The 23,768-nt window shown below is 42.1% G+C and overlaps 1 protein-coding gene across 6 annotated transcripts in view; it reads left to right on the top strand.

Moving 5' to 3' along the window:
- Positions 1-23,768, top strand: part of RABGAP1L (RAB GTPase activating protein 1 like) — an 803,631-nt gene that overhangs the window by 672,710 nt on the left and 107,153 nt on the right. The window contains exon 1 of one of the 6 annotated variants that reach the window (XM_030206426.1): positions 1,156-3,339. The exons of the other annotated variants lie outside the window; for them this stretch is intronic. Coding sequence (XP_030062286.1) covers positions 3,229-3,339 — 111 coding nt within the window. The 5' untranslated portion in view covers positions 1,156-3,228. Of the gene's footprint in view, positions 1-1,155; positions 3,340-23,768 lie in introns of those variants that run through there. 6 annotated transcript variants of the gene reach the window in all.

Genomic DNA, 23,768 nt, shown 5'->3' with positions numbered 1-23,768 from the left:
GCTGTTCTGGTATGTGCACCCCTCAGCCTCAGTCACCACAGCCACCTTCACAGCATAAACCAGAATCACTGCCTACACCCACCTGCACTGCTGCCTGCTTCCCAGACTCCAGCAGCAAGCACAAAACACCCTCCTCCTGCAATGTCCTCCAGTGCTAGCTGCCATATAAGGACACCCAGGGCCTTTCAGAATTGGGCCCAGTAGTCCAAATGCAGTTCACCATTGTAAGTTAATTTTATTTACAGAGAGTGTCTTGTGGCATAAGGAAGGGAGAGTGAGAAGGAGAGACCAACTGGTGACAAGAGAGAAAAATCGGTGGCACAGAAAGGGTGAACTTAGAAAGAGAGAAACTGGCTAGTGGGGCAAGGAAGAGGAGAGAGCAAGAAACTGAGCTGGTACAATAAAAGACAGAATGACAGAGAAAACGACTGATGCATGGAAGAGAATGAGAGACTGGTGGCACAAGAAAGGAGGAAGTAGAGAAGATGGGGCGGATATGTCATTGGCTTTCATGGTTGACAGTCTCACATGGGAAGATTTTTGCCAGCTCCCCTTCAACTCTTTTGGATCCAAAGTACCCAAAGTATCCAAATTAATGAAGCCCACTGCACCAGAGTCAACTGTTGGCAGCTGGAAATAGTTCTAGCTATTATCTAATACTTATAATATCCTAATAGCTGCATTTATATAACCCTTTGTCCTGAAATAAACCTAATTATGAAGCTAATATGAAATCATTGAGGGCATGGGGGAGGTAAGTAGCTGCTGTCAGATGAGAACGCTGCTTCAGTCATTTATCACGTAATTGTTATCTGTCAGAAGTGCTGTATCTCCTGCTTCACTATTGAGGCTTAGCTCAGGAGAGGCTTTTTACATTGGTGAATTGTTTCCGTACATTTGAAATGAGAATTCTCTGAAAGAGGAAAAACCTTAATGGAACTATAGTTGTTAGTGTTCTGAGTATTGTGCTCTTCACCCCTCCCTCCCCATGCCCTCATTACAGAATTACTCTGAGGAATGCCTGGATTATATTCTCTCTTGCCTGGCTGTGCTGCTGGGCAGGTGCCAGCCTATGGAGAGCGGAGAATCATGGGTAGGCAGTTCCTTTACCTCCCACAACAGGTGTCTTTGTCAGCACTTTAGACACAGAAAGCCACTCTCTGCTTCTGCTGGAGAACTGGGGGACGTTGCACACTAGAAGTACATGTGTACGGAGAAGTTTTCACCACCCTGAAACCATTTCTGACCAGATAAGGGATAGGAACTGACAGTGAAGGCTGTCTGCTGGATTCTTGCACGCCTGAGTCAGTCGTTTCAATGCTGCCTTTTCTTTCCTTTTCTTTTAACTTGTGCTACCTGTAGGTGAACAAGCAAAATTACGAAAACCTCACCAGGCCACAAGAGATGGCCTCGTGGATGAAATTTGGACATCCTGAGGGGTTTTAAAGCTTACATATTTTACTTACCACTTCAAGGGTTAAAAAAAAAAGGTTTTCATCTCAAGTTCTGCATTTTGTTGACTATGTAAACCTGTTGAAAACTCTCTGCAGTTTCTTAGCAATGAAGTCTTTCATTTTGTCTGTTCAGGAAGCCTTGCTGGTTTTTAATCTAGAGTGCTACAGCTGTTGCTGAAGAGTCCTGTTCAAATGCAAATTGAGCTGGGGCTCTTTAAATATTTTGTCAGCCTGTATAGTAAAGATACATCAGAGGATAAAAAGGAGAGGAAAATGTGACAGGCAGAGAAGCTGGAGCTCTCATCCTGTTTGTGTGAGAGGTTAAGTGCTTCCCGCCCACAACACGAAAATAGTCTGTACCACAAATTTTGAGTGGGCAAGAACCTTTGGCTGTCACTGAATTCACTTTCACTTCCCGTGGACAGCAAAGGAGGAGGAAAAATATCCTTTGACAGGTTGGCCATGTTCTGCACCAGACTGCTGAACACTTAAATGATTACTGTCATTCTTTATCGATCACTTTTTTGAAAGTTGTTCGGGCAGTTTTTTTTCCCTCTTGTCATTTGTGGTAAAACTATTGAGAGTATTATTACAACCTTTACCAGTTTGAAATATATATATTTTTAATTTTATTGACATTGGCTGCAGAGCGTTTTTGGTGAAAGGAGTTATGAGGATCGATTTTTAAGGGTTGGTGGAAATGCCATGAATGGGCTCTGTCCGTTGCAGTGAGATTTTGGATGGGGCACTAAACTGACCACAAAGACATTTTTTTTTTTAATTCACTACTTTTCAAGCTGCGTATCAAGAAATTAAAAAAAAAAACAGGGTGACTATGTACCACTGAAAAATCTTCTGCTTGTTCTTTAAGGAAAATATGCCTTGCTTTTCTCCTTTTGGCAGTACAGTTTGATGTGAACATTTCAGGTTTCAGCACCCCTTATCTTACACTTCTGAAAGCATAAATCTACTACTTAATCCACAACAGATAAAATTGGGGGGCTTTTTTCCCCTGATACATTAACTGCTTTGTTTCTTTTATCAGTTCCTTTGAGGCCTTCACATTGTATAGTGTTCATATTACCTGTTGCCTGTTGGCCGGTTTTAGGCTGATCAAAGCAGGTGCTTCAAGCAACAAAGTGACTCAGTCACAGAAAAACTCCTGGAGAAACTAGATCTTGATCTGGGATTGCTAAAAACTCACGAATTTCATGCATGCGAGAGAAGGGCAGGAGCACAGTTTTCACATTCTCGCTTCTGTCCTTTGGAATTGTGCAACAGGGAACCGAGCAGGACCTCCCCCAAGAAGAAGAATCTGCCTTGCATTAGATAAACACTGGGACTTTAAGGGGAGATGACTGGGAAAAACACACCCTCATCTGACTGAATAAAGAAAGTTTTACAACCTGAAACAATTACAAAGGACAGTGAACCAATTCTTCTATATCTTTGTGTTGAAAGGAAAGCACATTCTTGACAGGTGTTTGGTAGCTATGGAGTGAGAGTCATTTTCTGGGACAATGAGGAAGCTGTTCATAGCACACCATTTAATGCAAAAATAAGAAGATCCCTCCCATTGCAGTTCCCTGGAGCAGTGAATCAAATACAGAAGCACCAAATGGGTGTCTCTCTGTGACTGGCAAGCCTCCCACTTATGCCTGCCCAGGTAGGGGTGTGTACACACTGTGAGTTTCAGTTACACTAAGAAGATTGATTCAGTGTGTTTCGGTCTGTCTCTGCTGTCCCTGCTACTGACAGAGAACCTGCTTGCAAAATGATGGAAGAAGTCTCCATAACGGTGGCCTATGATGCCCACGTTTTCAGCCAAATGTACGAAGAGGACCTTCTGGCCAGGTTGGTGGCCATGAGCAAACCCAAACCTGTGGTAGGTATTGATGTTTTGAATGACTCTTCTCTCGGTATTGCCCATGTACAACTTAGAGTTGCATAAGAGTGTAAATTGAAAATGATTAGCAAACATTGGAACTCCCATTTTTATACTTCAGTTTGTAAAATAGAAAATACTGTCTGAATTCTTTCTGTCTATAAATTTAGAAAAGCAGACGATAGATTTTCTTCAGAGATTAGTATCCCTCATGGGAGTCTTATTCATTGGGCTTAAACTCGAGGAGTGAAATAACACTGAAAAAAAAATGCTACCTGTCAGAGCTGCTGTTACAGGCAGGTAATTATGCACAGTGTTCCTCATGAAGTAATTTGTTGTAAAGAGGTCTCTAACTCATCAGACCTCTAAGTGTGATTCAAAAGCTTTTCATTTAAGGTCTGTGTTGGGGGTGCCAAAATAATATAAAACGGCTTCATAATTCAAATCCAAATGCATTTTTTATAATTACTCTGCAACAAATTTGATGCATACCTAAACTGATTTCACTTTGTGGGATTTTCCTAAAAACGCCCACGATGATTTATCTAGTAATCGACTTGAAGAGACCCAGTAATGGGTCCAGGCCCACAACTAAGAAACCACTGAATATTTAGCATATAATTGAAACAAACTGCTCCATCATACTTGAAATTTGAGGTCCAAATTAGGAAGACATTTGCATTCTTTGAACTCTAGCTCACTGCTGAAAGAATGAAGTAATAACAGTTAAATAAATGATCACGGGCTAAAGAAATGAGATGTTCATGTTTATTATATTTGACTAACTGCCTTTTAAGTGAACCAGCAAAGCACTATAAATGATACTGCATAAGCAGTGTTTAAATTAGTACTCGCTTAATGCTTCTCTTTTAAACCAAAAGGATAGTTTTCTTCCTTTTGCAATACCAAAAGTTTATCAAGCGTAGCAGGAAGAAGCAGTTAATTTTTCACAACAGTCTCTTTTTGAACCAATCGTTTACTGAGATAAGAGCTTAATGCTAACCCTAACTGTTGCATAAGTGTTAAACATAGTAACATAGTAAACATACCATTATGTTTACTACAAGGAGTACACGAGAGAGAGAAAGCCATTTAATGTGTACCATATTACTCTCAAGCAGTTATGGTAACCTAATAGACAACATAATTAAAGCATGGGTGTTGTGAAAATCCTGAGAAAGTAGCATTTTCCCATGATGTATGTGGTAGGTTAATTTGTTTTATTTCATAGGATGAGGGACCCGTGTTAGGTTTTTCTCATATGGGTCAGTGAAAGGGCATTAGGCACCCTAGGTAAACCTTCAGACTTGTGTCCCCATATTCAGTTCCTTTCAGGTTCCTTGCCACCCCCAAGATTTTACTGATTAAACTAAAAAATCATAATTACCCCAATATCATCCCTCCCAGAATGTTACTATAAAATTGGACGCAGTATTTTAAAATATTAAGCAGTTAAAAGCACAAGTTGTTGGTTTTGTGAGTTTGTGTGGCTGTCATGAACTACTTTGCTTTGACTGCAGCTGCTCTTTACCACCCACTCCTAGAATTTGACACCCTTGTTTTTATGATAATTAATATGGCCCTGGTAATCTGTATGGTTTTCTTACCGTTTTTTTGTTGTTTGTTTTATTTTACGAAGACTTATTAAATAATCAGAACTAAACCACATCAACAGGTAAACAATTGTGCTAATTTCTAATGAGCACCGGGATTCTATATACCATGCCAAAGTTTCCACGCAGAAATCGAAATGTATTCCATAACAATGCGCATAATAACGTAGGGCCCTGTTTACTAAGCTGTGCTCTAGGCACGCAAACCTTTCAGCACGTGCTAAAAATTAGCACATGCTAATGCTAAAGGCACCCATTGGAATAATTTCTAGTGCACGTTCGTTAGCACGCCTACAGTGCTAATTAGTACTGATAATTGGATATTATTAAGCAAGTACTAATTGGCATTAATTAGATTTTGTGCACAATACTTGCTAAGCGTATCCTGTAATGTGGTGCATGTCAATTCTAAGTCATGTAGAGAGGCATAATCGAAAGGGACGCCCAAGTTTTGCTGAGGACGTCCTCGCAAAATGTCCCCATGGAGGGGCGGGGAAACCCGTATTATTGAAACAAGATGGACGTCCATCTTTCGTTTCGATAATACGGTCGGGGATGTCCAAATCTTGAAATTTAGGTCATCCCTAGACTTGGTCGTTTCTGATTTTTGGCGATAATGGAAACCAAGGACGCCCATCTCAGAAACGACCAAATGCAAGCCCTTTGGTCATGGGAGGAGCCAGCATTCGTAGTGCACTGGTCCCCCTGACATGCCAGGATACCAACCGGGCACCCTAGGGGGCACTGCAGTGGACTTCATAAATTGCTCCCAGGTACATAGCTCCCTTATCTTGTGTGCTGTGCCCCCCAACCCCACCCCCCCAAAACCCACTACTGCCAACTGTACACCACTACCATAGCCCTTACGGGTAAAGGGGGCATCTAGGTGTGGGTACAGTGGGTTTGTGGTGGGTTTTGGAGGGCTCACATTTACCACCACAAGTGTAGCAGGTAGGGGGGGATGGGCCTGGGTCCGCCTGTCTGAAGTGCACTGCACCCAGTAAAACTGCTCCAGGGACCTGCATACTGCTGCAATGGACCTGAGTATGACATTAGAGGCTGGCACAAAATATTTTTAAAGATTTTTTTGAGGGTGGGAGGGGGTTAGTGACCACCGATGGAGAAAGGGGAGGTCATCTCCGATTCTCTCCGGTGGTCATCTGGTCAGTTTGAGCACCTTTGTGTGCCTTGATCGTAAGAAAAACAGGACCAGGTAAAGTCGTCCAAGGGACACCCTTTTTTTTCCGATTATGGGTTGAGGACGTCCAAGTGTTAGGCACGCCCAAGTCCCGCCTCCGACACGCCCCTGTGAACTTTGGCCGTCCCTGCGACGGAAAGCAGTTGGGGACGTCCAAAACCGGCTTTTGATTATACCGATTTGGACGACCCTGTGAGAAGGAAGCCCATCTTCCAATTTGTGTCGAAAGATGGGCATCCTTCTCTTTCAAAAATAAGCCTACATGCTACATTCTACATGCTACCCAAGATCCACAAACCGGGAAACCCTGGCAGACCAATCATATCAGGTATTGGCACACTCACGGAAGAAATATCTGGATTCATAGAGGGAATTCTGAAACCTCTCATACACAAAACTAACAGCTGCATACAAGACACCACAGACTTTCTGAATAAATTGAAAAATATCAAGCAACTACCACCTAACACCCTTCTGGTCACAATGGATGTAGAATCACTATACAGCAACATTCCACATGCGGATGGCATAGCTGCATGTAGAAGACTCCTAAAAAAATCCACACTGGACCATCAATACTCACCAGAAACTATTACAAAATTAATCAAATTCATTTAAACTCACAACTACTTCCGCTTTAACAATGATATCTATCTGCAAATAATGGGCACTGCGATGGGCACCAGGACAGCACCCCAATATGCCAACCTTTTTATGGCTGAGGTGGAAGAGACATTTCTGAATACACACCAGACCAAACCTCTAAAATACTACCGGTACATCGATGACATTTTTATGATTTGGACGGAGGATGAAGAAACTCTGAAACAATTTTATTCTGCCTTCAATACATACCATCCTACAATCAGATTCAAGATTGACTACTCCCCAGAAAAAGTCAATTTTTTGGACACCACGGTCTCAGTCAGTGATGGCTATATACAAACATCTATATACAAGAAACCCACAGACAGATGCACCTACCTCCACAACTCCAGCTTCCATCCTTCACATACAAAAAGATCCATCATTTACAGCCAATCCACAAGATACCACCGTATCTGCTCTGACCCAGGGGACAGAGACAGACACCTTAAAAGCCTGAGTGTATCCTTCAAACAGAAAGGCTACAACCCCAAAATAATCTCCAAGAATATTGCCTCCTCCCAGGGAGAATCTGCTACAGTACAAGGAGAAAAAATCCACAGACAGAATTCCCCTTGTAGTGACATACAATCCAGAGCTGGAAAAACTGAGGAAAATCATAAGAGATCTACAACCTATACTCCAGGAGGATGAATTACTGAAAGAGATATTCCCATCCCCACCAGTACTGGCCTTCCGACAACCACCCAACTTAAAACACAAGCTAATCAGAAGTAAACTTCCATCACAGACTGAAAAGGAACAGAAGGGCACACGTCCCTGTAATTTATCCAGTTGCAAACTATGCCAAAATATTTCACAGGACCCCACAGTTACCCACAAAGGAAAGATATTCAACATAAAGGGATCTTTCACTTGCTCATCTTCCAATGTGGTATATATCATTCAGTGTAAAAAATGTAACGAAGGATGCTTTATTGGAGAAACAGGCCAGATGCTTAAGACAAGATTCAATTTACATAGACATCACATGAACAATACAGGCAGTAGGGCCCCCACCACGGTGGGACAGCACTTCACAGAACCAGGACACTGTACCAGTGATTTCACAGTGAGAATACTGAAAGGTAACTTTAAAACCATACAAGAACGTAAGACCTTTGAAGTCAGAATGATTGAATATTTTAACACCCAACAGAAAGGACTTAACAAGGACCTGGGGTTCCTAGCCAATTATAAACCATAAAGCTGTATGTCTCTGTTGATCACCCCACCCCTCACCTATCCACACCCATCCTGTTAGAATATCAATGATATGCTTTGATGTCCCCATGCATACCTCCGACCCACCCCCATCCTCCCACCCTGTCAGACTGTCATAGTAATGCTTGAATGTTTTCACTTATATACACTGTCAGCTAGCACATTTGCTTATTTCCGATCTGATGAAGAAGGGCAACCTTCGAAAGCTAATCAAGAAATGTATTAAGTTATGTCCAATAAAAAAGGTATCATCTTATTTTCTTTTCCATGTTTTATTTTGTTTGATTTCTATTGATAAAAATAAGCCTAATAGTTGAAAAGTGGGCATGGTTATGGGCTTGGAATGAGCATATCGTGGACGTTTCTAAAATCTATTCATGTTGTTATAAAATACACCCGCTCCGCGCCTAATTTAGACATCGGGATTTACACCAGGTTTTAATTGGCTTAATTGACCATGATTAAATTTAGTAACATGGACCAGCGTTCAGGACGCCTAAATTAAAGCATACTTTGTAGAATACGCTTTGATTTCTACATGGAAATCTTGGCACGATATATAGAATCTAGCCCTAAACATGTCACTCTCTTCTTATTACAGCTCTCCATCTTGTATAGCGGTTTTCTTACATTTCATGTTTCCTGGTACATCAGTTTTTGTGATGTGCGCTAGGTTGTAATGTAGTTCAATGTATATGCATACCCTCTTTCAGGGCCCCTTTTACTAAGCTATGGTAAAAAGGGCCCTGCGCTAGCAGCGGGGGACGATTTTGCTGCATACAGAGGCCCTTTTTACCGCAGCAGGTAAAAAGGCCAAATAAAGAAATGGCCATGAAGTAAGATTGAACTTACTGTGTGGCCATACAGGGAGGGAGCACTTACAGCCACCCATTAAGGTGGCGGTAAAGTCACCTGCGCTAACCTGGCAGTAATATTTTTCAAATATTTCTGCTCATGCCGGAAATACTGCATGCTGTGGGTAGAACTACCATTGGCGCCCATTTTGGGCTGGCGGTAGTTCTGGAATGGCGAGCGGTAAGCCTGTTTTGGGCTTACTGCCACTTAGTAAATGGCCCCTCGGAAAATAAAGGCTTTGTGGGTTAAAAGGGACCAGTTTACTATTAATGATATTCTGTCAAATTTAGTATTTCTGTCGGGTTTTTTTTACTATTGAAAGATTTCTGGCGAAAATGAGTGAGGTTTCTGAGAAAGTTAGTTTTGTGTTGTAGATTTCATGATTCTGGCAAACTCAAAATAGATTTAAAATGCAATTTACAGATTTCAAACATGAAGGGGAACTTTAAAAAAGGGTGTCTAAAAAATGAGCCTGTTTGATACTTATTTTACAAAAGCTAATATTTCAATTCTGAACCAGAACTCCAGACCTTCAAAGAAATTTTTCATCTACGTACAAATTGACTGTGGAGGCCTTTTACTGAGCTGCAGCAAAAAGTGGCCTTAGCGTTCGTTCCCTTGCACGGGTTTTCTTGCATGCTAAGGCCGTTTTCCATTTTTTAAATTAATGGCCATGCTCTGTTGTTGCCTGAGCACGTCCTGCAGTATGCCATTTTTTAAGTGGTAAGCACACGGTATCACTTACCACAGCTTAGTAAAAGGACCCCTATGGGATATCAAACATAATTTCACCCACAAATGCCCTTTTCAGTACACTTGGAGGCATATTTTCAAAGCACTTAGATTTACAAAGTTCCATAGGTTACTATAGAACTTTGTAAGTCTATGTGCTTTGAAAATGAGCCTCATAGTCTGTATAATCCAAAGTGTTTCACTGTGTCCCCCCTTCCAAAAAATATTTAAGAATCACTCCCAAAAGTATCAAAGCAATGTCCAAAAGCAATCATTATCTGCACTACTTAGCTTGGACAAACTGCCAGCTTTGGGGATCTTTACACTACACAAATCTCCCAGCAGACTCTGTATTGAAAACAAATTTCCCACAGAGAGAACTTCTTTTAAGGACACATCCTATGGAGATACAAAAAGAGGCTGAAACCTTTCCCCATTTAAACAAAAGCCCACCCCTCTCTGAATCTCATTACATAAGAATAGCCATACTGGGTCAGACCAATGGTCCATCTAACCCAGTATCCTGTTTTCAACAGTGGTTATTCAAGGTCACAAATACCTGGCAGATACTCAAATAGTAGCAACATTCCATGTACCAATCCCAAAGCAAGCAGAGGCTTCCCCATGTCTAACTCAAAAGCAGACTCTGGACTTTTCCTCCATGAACTTGACCAAACCTTGTTTAAACCCAGATATGCTAACCACTGACATCCTCCAGCAATGAGTTCCAGAGCTTATCTATTCGTTGAGTGAAATAATATTTCCTCCTATTTGTTTTAAAAGCATTTCCATGTAACTTCATTGAGTGTCCCCTGGTCTTTGTACTTTTTGAAACCGTAAAAAAATCGATTCACCTTTTACCCATTCTGCACCACTCAGGATTTTGTAGACCTCAATCATATCTCCCCTCAGCCGTCTCTTTTCCAAGCTGAAGAGCCCTAACCTGTTTAGCCTTTCCTCATATGAGAAGAGTTCCATCCCTTTTATTATTTTGGTCACTCTTCTTTGAACCTTTTCTAATTCAGCTCATTTGTTTTTAGATATGGTGACCAGAATTGAGTGCAGTACTCAAGGTGCGGCCGTACCATGCAGCAATACAAAGGCATTATAGTATTTTCGGTCTTATTTACCATCCCTTTTCTAATAATTCCTAGTATCCTGTTTGATTTTTTTGCCCACTGCCTCCGCACACTGGGCTGAAAATTTAAGCGTATTGTTTATAATGACATCTAGATCTTATTGTTAGGTGCTGACTCCCAAGGTAGCTCCCAAAGTAACTATGATTTGGATTGTTCTTCCTAATGTTCATTGTCCACATTAAATTTCATCTTCCATTTGGATGCCCAATCTTCCACTTTTTCACAGTCTGCGTGTGTTTTCGAACTTTGAATAGCTTTGTGTCATCTGCAAATTTAGTCACCTCATTCATCATTCCGATATCCATATCATTTATAAATATGTTAAACAGTAGCAGTTCCATACAGATAGATCCCTGCAGCACTCTACTAGTCACCCTCCTCCATTGAGAAAAGTGGCCATTTAACCCTACCCTCTGTTTTCCGTCCAATAACCAATTCCTAATCCACAACAGAACTTTGCCTCCTATCCCATGACTCTCTAATTTTCTCAGAAGTCTCTCATGAAGAACTTTGTCAAAAGCTTTCTGAAAATCTAGATACACTACATCAGGGGCGTAGCCAGAATTCGGCAGGAGGGGGGTCCAGAGCCCGAGGTGAGGGGGCACATTTTAGCCCCCCCCCCGGTGCTGCCGACCCCCCTGCCATTGCCAACCCCCCTCCCCCCCCCGCCATTGATGTCACCACCCCCAGCTGCCACCACCACCACCACCAACAACAACTTTGACCCCCCCCCTACCGATGACGCTCTCGTCCCCCCCCCCTCCCACCACAAACCTTCCCCTGCTGCCGCCATTGTCTGCCTTTGCTGGCGGGGAACCCCAACCCCTGCCAGCCAAGGTCCTCTTCTTCCCACGTAAGGCTTCGTTCTGACTGGTTCTGACGTCCATGCAGGACGTCAGAAACAGAACGAAGCCTTGCAAGGTTAATGCTGAATATCGCACTTGACCACATTAGAAATAGCTGGCTGCATAAACCCATATATTCAATGCTGGTGCCTGGACATGATCTGGCATTGAATATCTGGAAATAATGCCACACCTTCCCACACTCTGCCCAGACTTGGCTCAGGTGAATGTCCAGCTGCAAACTACACACTATTGATGATATGCACAATGACAGAATAGTCTGTATCTGGATTGTCAGCATTTACTCGCATATATATATTCATATATGTTGGTATTCTAGTCTTTTATGCACATATTTGGTGCATAGATCTTAGTGCCTTCTTTATAAAATTACCCTTTTGTATTTAGGGAATAGCAGCGCTACTTGTGGATTTGATGAAAATTCATTCATATATCCTTATCTCATATGAGTAGAGTAATGGTTCTCAATCCAGGCCTCATGGCATAACCCAGCCAGTCAGGTTTTCAGGATGCCCACAATAAATATGCATGAAATAAATCTGTATGTATTACATCCTTTGTATGCAAATCTGTCTCATGCATACATGTGGATATTCTAAAAACATGACTCACAGGTAGACGTGCCCTAACGGCTGGATTGATAACCCTTGGAGTAGAAGAATGAATAGTTTGCAATCATAAAATTCAACTGTGGCAAAAAAAACCCTTTCTTATATATTACCATATCATTGCAACGAAAAGGTTAAAACATCTATTATTTCAGACTTCAACCCAAGATGGCTTGAAACTGATCATCTTAAAGCCTTGAGCCACTAGATATCTTTATGTTAAGCCTTTGATAGCTCTGTTCTATATTAATTAGGGCTGCTGAACAATCAAAAATTGTTATCATGATTAATCTCATGATTAAAAATTAATCTTGAGTTAACTATATTACTCAATGCCACTCAACCCTCCATCTTTCCCAATTCTGATATTGCTCCTTCTTGCTGGAACTACTCTCTTCTCTTCTCTTCTCTTCTCTTCTCTTCTCTTCTCTTCTCTTCTCTTCTCTTCTCTTCTCTTCTCCAGGTCCCTGGGTTCAATATTGCATCTCACACTGTACCTCTGACCTTGTCCCCTGCACCCCCTGCAGTCCTACATGTCTCTCTCTCTCTCTCTCTCTCTCTCTCTCTCTCTCTCTCTCTCTCCTCTCCTCTCCTCTCCCCCAATGTCCCTCTTCCCCCTCCGGCTGTTTTCAAAACTTGCCTGGGTCTGCAATGCAAGCAGGATTCCTGGGCTGGCCCCAAGAGGCTTCCTACAGCCATGTCCCCACCCTTGTGGAAACAGCAAGTTGCATCAGAGGTACACAGCTACAGTTGAATTTTGATTAAAAATTTTAATTGCACAGAAAATGAATATGTTAATTGCATTAGTTACTGTAATTAATCCACAGCTCTAACATTAATGCAATCCTGAGATTTCAATATAAAACAAATCAGTCATTATCTAGATTTAATCCACTTGGAGAGAGTATTTAAGATAAAAACTCTATCGCTGTTCATATTGTAGTAGTCTAGCGTCATCATCCCCTCCTCTCACAGAAGGCAAAATCTGATCTGTGATGGCACAGTTCAGATCTCTGAAAAAATGATACTGCTCAGTGCAGTGAGCCATCGGGGTACTTCCATAATTCAGATGGCAAACCTACTTTTATATTTATTCACTCTTAAATACATAACACTAAACTATTTTGAATTTTTGTTTTTTTTACAAAGGCAACATAAGTCTTATGTATCTTTATAAAATAAGTACCCAAACTGTGTGCAAATGTAAATGCACAAATCTACACCTGCTCCAAGACAGATATAAATGTGTGTGCCTATTCTATATACAGTGGGGGAAATAAGTATTTGATCCCTTGCTGATTTTGTAAGTTTGCCCACTGACAAAGACATGAGCAGCCCATAATTGAAGGGTAGGTTATTGGTAACAGTGAGAGATAGCACATCACAAATTAAATCCGGAAAATCACATTGTGGAAAGTATATGAATTTATTTGCATTCTGCAGAGGGAAATAAGTATTTGATCCCCCACCAACCAGTAAGAGATCTGGCCCCTACAGACCAGGTAGATGCTCCAAATCAACTCGTTACCTGCATGACAGACAGCTGTCGGCAATGGTCACCTGTATGAAAGACACCTGTCCACAGACTCAGTGAATCAGTCAGACTCTAACCTCTACAAAATGGCCAAGAGCAAGGAGCTGTCTAAGGATGTCAGGGACAAGATCATACACCTGCACAAGGCTGGAATGGGCTACAAAACCATCAGTAAGACGCTGGGCGAGAAGGAGACAACTGTTGGTGCCATAGTAAGAAAATGGAAGAAGTACAAAATGACTGTCAATCGACAAAGATCTGGGGCTCCACGCAAAATCTCACCTCGTGGGGTATCCTTGATCATGAGGAAGGTTAGAAATCAGCCTACAACTACAAGGGGGGAACTTGTCAATGATCTCAAGGCAGCTGGGACCACTGTCACCACGAAAACCATTGGTAACACATTACGACATAACGGATTGCAATCCTGCAGTGCCCGCAAGGTCCCCCTGCTCCGGAAGGCACATGTGACGGCCCGTCTGAAGTTTGCCAGTGAACACCTGGATGATGCCGAGAGTGATTGGGAGAAGGTGCTGTGGTCAGATGAGACAAAAATTGAGCTCTTTGGCATGAACTCAACTCGCCGTGTTTGGAGGAAGAGAAATGCTGCCTATGACCCAAAGAACACCGTCCCCACTGTCAAGCATGGAGGTGGAAATGTTATGTTTTGGGGGTGTTTCTCTGCTAAGGGCACAGGACTACTTCACCGCATCAATGGGAGAATGGATGGGGCCATGTACCGTACAATTCTGAGTGACAACCTCCTTCCCTCCGCCAGGGCCTTAAAAATGGGTCGTGGCTGGGTCTTCCAGCACGACAATGACCCAAAACATACAGCCAAGGCAACAAAGGAGTGGCTCAGGAAGAAGCACATTAGGGTCATGGAGTGGCCTAGCCAGTCACCAGACCTTAATCCCATTGAAAACTTATGGAGGGAGCTGAAGCTGCGAGTTGCCAAGCGACAGCCCAGAACTCTTAATGATTTAGAGATGATCTGCAAAGAGGAGTGGATCAAAATTCCTCCTGACATGTGTGCAAACCTCATCATCAACTACAGAAGACGTCTGACCGCTGTGCTTGCCAACAAGGGTTTTGCCACCAAGTATTAGGTCTTGTTTGCCAGAGGGATTAAATACTTATTTCCCTCTGCAGAATGCAAATAAATTCATATACTTTCCACAATGTGATTTTCCGGATTTAATTTGTGATGTGCTATCTCTCACTGTTACCAATAACCTACCCTTCAATTATGGGCTGCTCATGTCTTTGTCAGTGGGCAAACTTACAAAATCAGCAAGGGATCAAATACTTATTTCCCCCACTGTATGTGCACTGCACAATTACTAGCAGAGTTAAAAAAAAGGGCAGTTATAAAGAAGAACAGCCTTCATCAGGACAAGCTCAAAAGATATTGGCCAATATCTAACATTCCATTTCTAGTAAAACTTGCAGAAACAAATGGTCTGCATTCATCTCAGCAACTGGCTAGAACCACGTCAGTATGGGTTCAGACCCAGTTATGAAACAGAGACAGTCCTCTAGTTCTTTATTCTTTATGTACATTTGCTATACTGCTTCAACGTACAGAGCTAAGTGATGTACAGACTAAAACTTACAAATATATATATATATATATATTTTTTTTTAAGGAACTACAATGCCAGATAGGATAGAAGGAAAAAGCAAACCTTACAGACATATCAGACAGACCAAGGAAAAAAAAAAAACAATAGGTTTAACAGAGGGAAGATAAGCAAAGGAGGGAGAGCCAAAGAAAAATCAGCAAGTTGCGTAGACCCCAACACAATCACTGATCGAAGGTCTGCTTAAACAGCCAAATTTTTATTGATGCTTTAAATTTGGGAAGTGACAGTTCTCCTTCAATATCAAGAAGGAGATTATTCCACATAGCAGGGGCAAAAAAGTAAAAGGCAGAATAGTAAGTATTAATACTGCCGGATTTCTCAGCAGCTTTTGACACTGTAGACCACAATATCATGCTAGCAAGACTGGAAGAAATATGTATCAGTGGCTCAGTTTTTGCCTGGCTTAGACCCTATCATCAGATCGGCAACAGTCCATACTGTTCCACACTTCATCGCCAACCTCAGGGGTACCGTACTGTCACCTATTTAGTTTGATATCTAACTTAAGTCACTAGGCAAGCTGATTCGGTCAATGGATACTCAGTTCTAAATATATGTGGATGACATGCAGCTGATTTACCTACAGCCCTGAATAAACTATTTAACAATTCAAGAATAGGCTAAAATAGCAAACTTAGCATGAACCCAAATATAACTGATCTCCTGTGGGTCCCTAATACAAGCATTCATGTATCTGACATCAGAATCTCTTTTGGAAGCTATATACCCCCTCCCCCCTTAAATCTCAAGTCAGGAACTTCACTTATACTGATCCTTCAAATCCAAACGAGCTTCAGGAGCTGCCTCTATCATCTGTGACAACTAAGCTGTCTATCCTTAGATCAAGAAGGCAAGACTTGTCACAGTGGTTTATGCCATCATAATATCAAAGTTAAATTACTGTAATGCACTCTACATTGGTCTGACTACAAAGGGTTTGCACCTTCAGAATTCTGCAGCATGACTGATAGAACGTTGTGATGTGATTACATCACGCCATTCCTACAAAACCTTCACTGGCTACCTATATATAACACTAAATTTAAAATTCTATGTTAAAGGTAATGGGCCAGAATACTTGAAGAACAGGATTTACCTCTGTTTACTTCTAAGGTCACTAAGGGGCCCTTTTACAAAGGCATGCCCAGAAGTGGCCTGCGCTGGTGTAGGCCTGGGAAAAAGGGGATTTTTTTTAGGGGTCCTTTTACTGAGGTGCATTGAAAATGGCTTGTGGTAGTGTAGGTGCGGGGTTTGTGCTCGTGCCGATCCATTTTCAGCGTGCCTGTAAAAAAAAAGGTCTTTTTAAAATTTTTGCCAAAAATGGATGTGGGTCAAAATTAAAATTGCCACGCATCCATTTTGGGACTGCGACCTTACTGTCAGCCATTGACATAGCTGTAAAGACTCTTATGGAAACCGGGTGGTAATGACCTACGCGCATCAAATGCCACGGCGCACATCCGATAAGCACATCCAAAAATAAAAATTATGTTTTGGACGTGTATCGGACGCACACCAAAAATGAAATTACTGCAAGAGCTACATGATAGCTGGGCAGTAACTCCATTTTGGCGCACATTGGGTGTGCATAGATGCTTACACAGCTTAGTAAAAGGTCCCCTTAATGTGCTGGAAAATGGACATGCAGCAAAATGAAAACCAGTGCACGTCCATTTTCATCCTGAAACCTTAACGTAAGGTCTCGCATGCTAACTGGGCAGTAAGTGTGCTGTGTGCACCAACTGCCAATTACCGCCAGGTAAGGGCCCCATGGTAGAAAATAGAAAATATTTTTATGCTGTATTTTGGACGCATTCCAAAAATGAAATTACCACTCAGGGCATGCGGTAGCCGGGCAGTAGTACCAATTTGACGCTCATAGGTGCCTATGTGCCGTTGTAAAAGAGACCCTAAGATCCTCTCAAGGAATATCCATAACTATACCCTCTCTAAAATAAATTATGTGATGTGACACCCTCCAATGAGTCTTTTTTGGAGTAGCCCACACACTTTGGAATGCATCCCCAGAAAGGCTTTGCTTAACACAAGACTACCTCTACTTCAAGAAGCAGCTGAAAGCTTGGCTATTCTCCTAGCCCTTTAATGAAGCAACTAACTAGTTAGTCACACACACAAGGACTAACGCCAGCTGCACATATACTGTAGCAGGACTTGCTTATCCACTCCTACCCTAGCCAAGAGCGTTTTCATGCACCTTTTCTGACTCTATGTGTAAGTTTTCCTTAAAATAGTGAACCTTATTTTCTATCTAACTTCTATTATTTATTCTACAGGGTGAGAGAAAAAAAGGTAACCCCTCCCCCGAGGTTTTTTTTTTTTTTTTGCTGTTTTCTCAGCAACTGCTTTGAATTTCAACAGTACTTGTTTAGTCATCATACTTACATATTACTATTAAACATTCAATGATCGGTTTTGATATTGGCATTGAAGGAAGTGAAACTAGGAAATCAAGTACGCTAGCGTTTAACTATAGAAAAGGTGATTACGACAAAATGAGAAAAATGGTGAAAAAAAGACTGAAAGGAGCAGCTCGCAGAGTAAAAAACTTGCATCAGGCGTGGATGCTGTTTAAAAACACCATCCTGGAGGTTCAGGACAAATATATTCCACGTATTAGAAAAAAGGGAAAAAAGACTAAACGTCAGCCGGCGTGGCTAAACAGTAAGATAAAGGAAATCATTAGAGCCAAAAAACAATCCTTCAGAAAGTGGAGAAGAGAACCAACTGAAAGTAACAGGATAGATCATAAGGAATGCCAAGCCAAATGCAAAGCGGAGATAAGGAGGGCAAAAAAGGACTTTGAGAAGAAATTAGCGTTGGAAGCAAAAATACATAGTAAAAATTTTTTTAGATACATTAAAAGCAGGAAACCGGCCAAAGAGTCGGTTGGGCCGCTGGACGAAAATGGTGTTAAAGGGGCGATCAAGGAGGACAAAGCCGTAGCGGAGAAATTAAATGAATTCTTTGCTTCGGTCTTCACCGAGGAGGATTTGGGGGGGACACCGGTGCCGGAAAGAATATTTGAAGCGGGGGAGTCGGAGAAACTAAACAAATTCTCTGTAACCTTGGAGGATGTAATGGGTCAGTTCAGCAAGCTGAAGAGTAGTAAATCACCGGGACCTGATGGTATTCATCCCAGAGTATTAATAGAACTAAAAAATGAACTTGCGGAGCTACTGTTAGAAATATGCAATCTGTCCCTAAAATCGAGTGTAGTACCGGAAGACTGGAGGGTAGCCAATGTTACTCCGATTTTTAAGAAGGGTTCCAGAGGAGATCCGGGAAATTATAGACCGGTGAGTCTGACGTCGGTGCCGGGCAAGATGGTGGAGGCTATTATTAAGAATAAAATTGCAGAGCATATACAAAAACATGGACTGATGAGACAAAGTCAGCACGGATTTAGTGAAGGGAAGTCTTGCCTCACCAATCTAATGCATTTTTTTGAGGGGGTAAGCAAACATGTGGACAATGGGGAGCCGGTTGATATTGTATATCTGGATTTTCAGAAGGCGTTTGACAAAGTGCCGCACGAAAGACTCCTGAAGAAATTGCAGAGTCATGGAATCGGAGGTAGGGTATTATTATGGATTAAGAACTGGTTGAAAGATAGGAAGCAGAGAGTAGGATTGCGTGGCCAGTATTCTCAGTGGAGGAGGGTAGTTAGTGGGGTCCCGCAGGGGTCTGTGCTGGGTCCGTTGCTTTTTAATGTATTTATAAATGACCTAGAGATGGGAATAACTAGTGAGGTAATTAAATTCGCCGATGACACAAAATTATTCAGGGTCGTCAAGTCGCAGGAGGAATGTGAACGATTACAGGAGGACCTTGCGAGACTGGGAGAATGGGCGTGCAAGTGGCAGATGAAGTTCAATGTTGACAAGTGCAAAGTGATGCATGTGGGTAAGAGGAACCCGAATTATAGCTACGTCTTGCAAGGTTCCGCGTTAGGAGTTACGGATCAAGAAAGGGATCTGGGTGTCGTCGTCGATGATACACTGAAACCTTCTGCTCAGTGTGCTGCTGCGGCTAGGAAAGCGAATAGAATGTTGGGTGTTATTAGGAAGGGTATGGAGTCCAGGTGTGCGGATGTTATAATGCCGTTGTATCGCTCCATGGTGCGACCGCACCTGGAGTATTGTGTTCAGTACTGGTCTCCGTATCTCAAAAAAGATATAGTAGAATTGGAAAAGGTACAGCGAAGGGCGACGAAAATGATAGTGGGGATGGGACGACTTTCCTATGAAGAGAGGCTGAGAAGGCTAGGGCTTTTCAGCTTGGAGAAGAGACGGCTGAGGGGAGATATGATAGAAGTGTATAAAATAATGAGTGGAATGGATCGGGTGGATGTGAAGCGACTGTTCACGCTATCCAAAAATACTAGGACTAGAGGGCATGAGTTGAAGCTACAGTGTGGTAAATTTAAAACGAATCGGAGAAAATTTTTCTTCACCCAACGTGTAATTAGACTCTGGAATTCGTTGCCAGAGAACGTGGTACGGGCGGTTAGCTTGACGGAGTTTAAAAAGGGGTTAGATAGATTCCTAAAGGACAAGTCCATAGACCGCTATTAAATGGACTTGGAAAAATTCCGCATTTTTAGGTATAACTTGTCTGGAATGTTTTTACGTTTGGGGAGCGTGCCAGGTGCCCTTGACCTGGATTGGCCACTGTCGGTGACAGAATGCTGGGCTAGATGGACCTTTGGTCTTTCCCAGTATGGCACTACTTATGTACTTATGTACTTATCTTGAGCTATGTTGATGTTACTGACCCTTTTTCTTTACTACATAGTTAATTTTGCACGTTAAAAATGTTTGATCTAAAACACAGTAAAATAATGTCATTCAAATGATACAATTAACAATGTGTCGGAATTTTGTAGTCACTGTGATGCTCAAAGTGTCTACCCCCAGCTTTTACACAGGCTTTCAGTCGCTTTGGGAAGTTACATTATATTACACAAGTCTTATAACCCACAAATACCAATTTATATAGTTCACTGCGGGTAACAATAAGTAAGAGAACTGAACCAACCGTTCAACATTACATAATACTCATAACAAGCCATAATAAACAACAATTCATTTAACAAACATTTTTAAAGATAAATTTTCTAAATAGAAAAGTCTTCAGTAGCTTCCGAAACATTAGGTAATCTCTAATTACTGAGAGCTCAAGGGGAACAGAGTTCCACAGAACTACTTGGTATGAAATAGAAGAAGATAAGAATGTAAGGAGTCCTTTTACAAAGGCGTGCTGAAAATTGGCCTGCGGTAGTGTAAGCGCAGATTTTGGGTGTGCGCAGAATAATTTTTCAGTGCACCTGTAAAAAAAAGGCCTTTTTAAAATTTTTGCCGAAAATGGACATGCGTGAAAGTCAAAATTGCCGCGCATCTTTTCCACCAGCCATAGACTTAGCGGTAAAGAATTTGGGCGGTAATGACCTACATGTGTCAGATGCCACTTGGCGTGTATCTGCTACACGCGCCAGAATATAAAAAAATCTTTTTCAGATGCGCGTAGTGGACGCGCGGCAAAATTGAAATGACTGTAAGGGCCACATGGTAACCAGGTGGTAAGTCCAATTTGGCACGCGTTAGGTGCGCGTAGGCGCCTGCGCGGCTTAGTAAAAGGGGTCCTAACATATTTAACGTTATGTTCCGAAAGAAAACGTAGAAGAACCTGATTGCGTAACTGTTCAGATTTAGCACTCATAAAGATGCTAAATGTCTCTTCTAAATAAGATGGAACTGTACCGTAAAGTATTTAAAAAACCATAATCCCAAGTTTAAAACATATTCAGGCTTCAACAGGAAGCCAATGCCATTTTCAGATGTAAGGGGATATTGAATCAAAGAGTAAATCAATGCAATCGCTTTATTTTGTTCTATCTGAAGGCTTTTTGATGATATCCCTTCTCTGTTTACACCCTATGTTGTCCATTAAGATTTTAATCTGTATGGTATTTTGACATTGTTATGCTATAATCTGTAGTTAGTTGAATATTTTTACTGCTATAATTATTGTCTGTGTCCAGCTTATTCTTGCTGTATACTGCTTTGGGTGAATTTCTACAAAACGATGGTAAATAAATCCTAATAATAATATCATTTTGTAAAAAAAATATGCATATTGATATTGCAGCTCTGCCGTCAGGATTTCCTGTGTGTAGCACGTGTAAATAGGTACATATGTTATTGTCACCACATGATTATAGAAAAGCACTTTCCTGCCTGCAAAAGAGGCTTTAAACTTAAAAACAGTTTTCTAAAATGACCTCCTTCATTTAATAAGCATAACAAAGTCTATCAATTTAAACTGGAAACTAGCACATATACCCGTAACCCAGAGTGCATTTTATTGGGGTTTCTTTTATTTCCATGGCCTTTACTATGAAAGAGACTAAGCAAAAGTATCCATTTAAGATATCTTTTATAAGTTCAAACCCATTACTTAAGTGCTACAGCTTTGTTGATATGTGTGTTCTTTAAACATGCTGTTTGTGGGTGTGTGTTTATATATAATACAGCTATTCATGCAACGTCCTTTATCAGGAAGGAGAACACATAGGGGCCCTTTTGCAAAGCCACAGTAGGGCTACCGCAGCAATGGTGCACGACAAAACGGCCCAACCGCCAGGGCAGGGGCGTAGCCAGACCTCGGCGAGAATGGGGGCCAGAGCCTGAGGTGGGGGGCACCCTGCCCCGCCGCATCAGGTACCTTGTTTGCTGGCGAGGGTCCCCAATCCCCGCCAGCCGAAGAGTATTCTTCAGCGCCAGTCGACTCCGGTGCCTTCGTTGTGTGATCATCTGTTTCTGACGCCTTACGCCCTGCACCGTGCATGTAGCCCCATGCCGGACGTAAGGCGTCAGAAACAGATGATCACACAACGAAGGTGCTGGAGTCAACCGGCGCTGAAGAAGACTCTTCGGCTGGTGGGGATTGGGGACCCCTGCCAGCAAACAAGGTAGCTGATGATGAGGTGGTGGGCGGGCAGCAGGGGGGTCAAACGTAGAGGGGGCCAGGGCGTAATCTGTGGGGGCCCATGCCCTTGTGGCCCCTTGTAGCTACGCCCCTGCGCCAGGCTACCACAGGAGCCCAGCAGTAATTCCGGCATGTGCCGTATGCCATTTTAGGTGCTCAGAAACTTTTTATTTTTTTTTTTTAGCAACAGGGGCTGCCCGGTAAGGGCTCCCCCAGGAAATGATCGTTTGGCAAGTGCTTAAGTTACTGCACTTCCTTCTTTAAAACAAAAAAACTCATTTTACCCGCTGCGGTAAAAGGGGGCCTCTGCATGCCAATGCCACTGCAGGGGTCCTTTGACCGCAGCTTGGTTACAAGAACCTCATAATTTAAGAATGCTCAACTTTCAGGAAAGGATGGATAAATACTTTCTAGTCCTTGACTTGGTTGAGCTAATATGCCATATACCTCTTGGATCTTGCAATGTGGAGGCTTCTTACGGAGATGATGCACTTTTTCGGCCACACTGTGGAGGGTGATTTTTATCTCTAAGTGCATGATTAGGTGAGAATTTTCTTTAGAAAAGCTCTTCAGTGAATCATACCCTTAACTGATTAGTCTTTTTAAAATTAATATCTATACAGGTGATCTCTTCAAATAAATCAATACAATATATCTTTTTTTTTAAGCTGCTAATTCACTGGTAATGCATTTTGATAAGATAGATGTCAGAGTAAATCTGATCTGGGGTTTTTTTTTTAATGATCAAGAGAAAATGTTTTCTATACATGGGGAAAATTTTGTGCAGGCAAGACAACACCTATAAGTAGGGTCAGATTTGAGACTTTAGTGGCCAGAGGCATTAAATATGGAATCAGGTACTGTTGCAGGGAGGCCCTTGGTGATTGGAGAGAGGGGACTCTCCTGCTCTGAACCTTTCCCCTCATCCCATATCCTCTTTTCTGGGATTCCCCTTTCTGCACTCCAGTGGCATAACGGTTAGAGCAGCAAACTGAGTACCAGGAATTTAAATACCACATCCCCTCCTTTTCATTCTGGGCAAGTCACTTAACTCTCCATTGCCTCAAGTACAAACTTAGATTGTAAGCCCTCTAGGAACAGTAAAACACCTACTGTTCCTGAATGTAACTCACTTTGAACTACTACTTAGAAAGGCAGGATCTGAATTCAAATCCCTTTACGCTTCAGATCTCAGAGATACTAAAATGGCAGCAAGGGGAAAAACCCCCCCACATTGTTCTCAGAGGCTCTGTGGTGGCCACTCAAAGAAACCTGTGCAAGGGGCAGGCTGCCCTTGGGCTTGTGAGCATACAACCCCCCCCCCCCCCCCCCCCCCCCCAAAGCTTACAGGCCCATGCTGA

The sequence above is a fragment of the Microcaecilia unicolor genome, chromosome 6 (genome assembly GCF_901765095.1).
Source record: "Microcaecilia unicolor chromosome 6, aMicUni1.1, whole genome shotgun sequence".
In the NCBI taxonomy this organism is placed as follows: Eukaryota; Metazoa; Chordata; class Amphibia; order Gymnophiona; family Siphonopidae; genus Microcaecilia; species Microcaecilia unicolor.
This window is presented reverse-complemented; position numbering and strand designations above follow the sequence as displayed.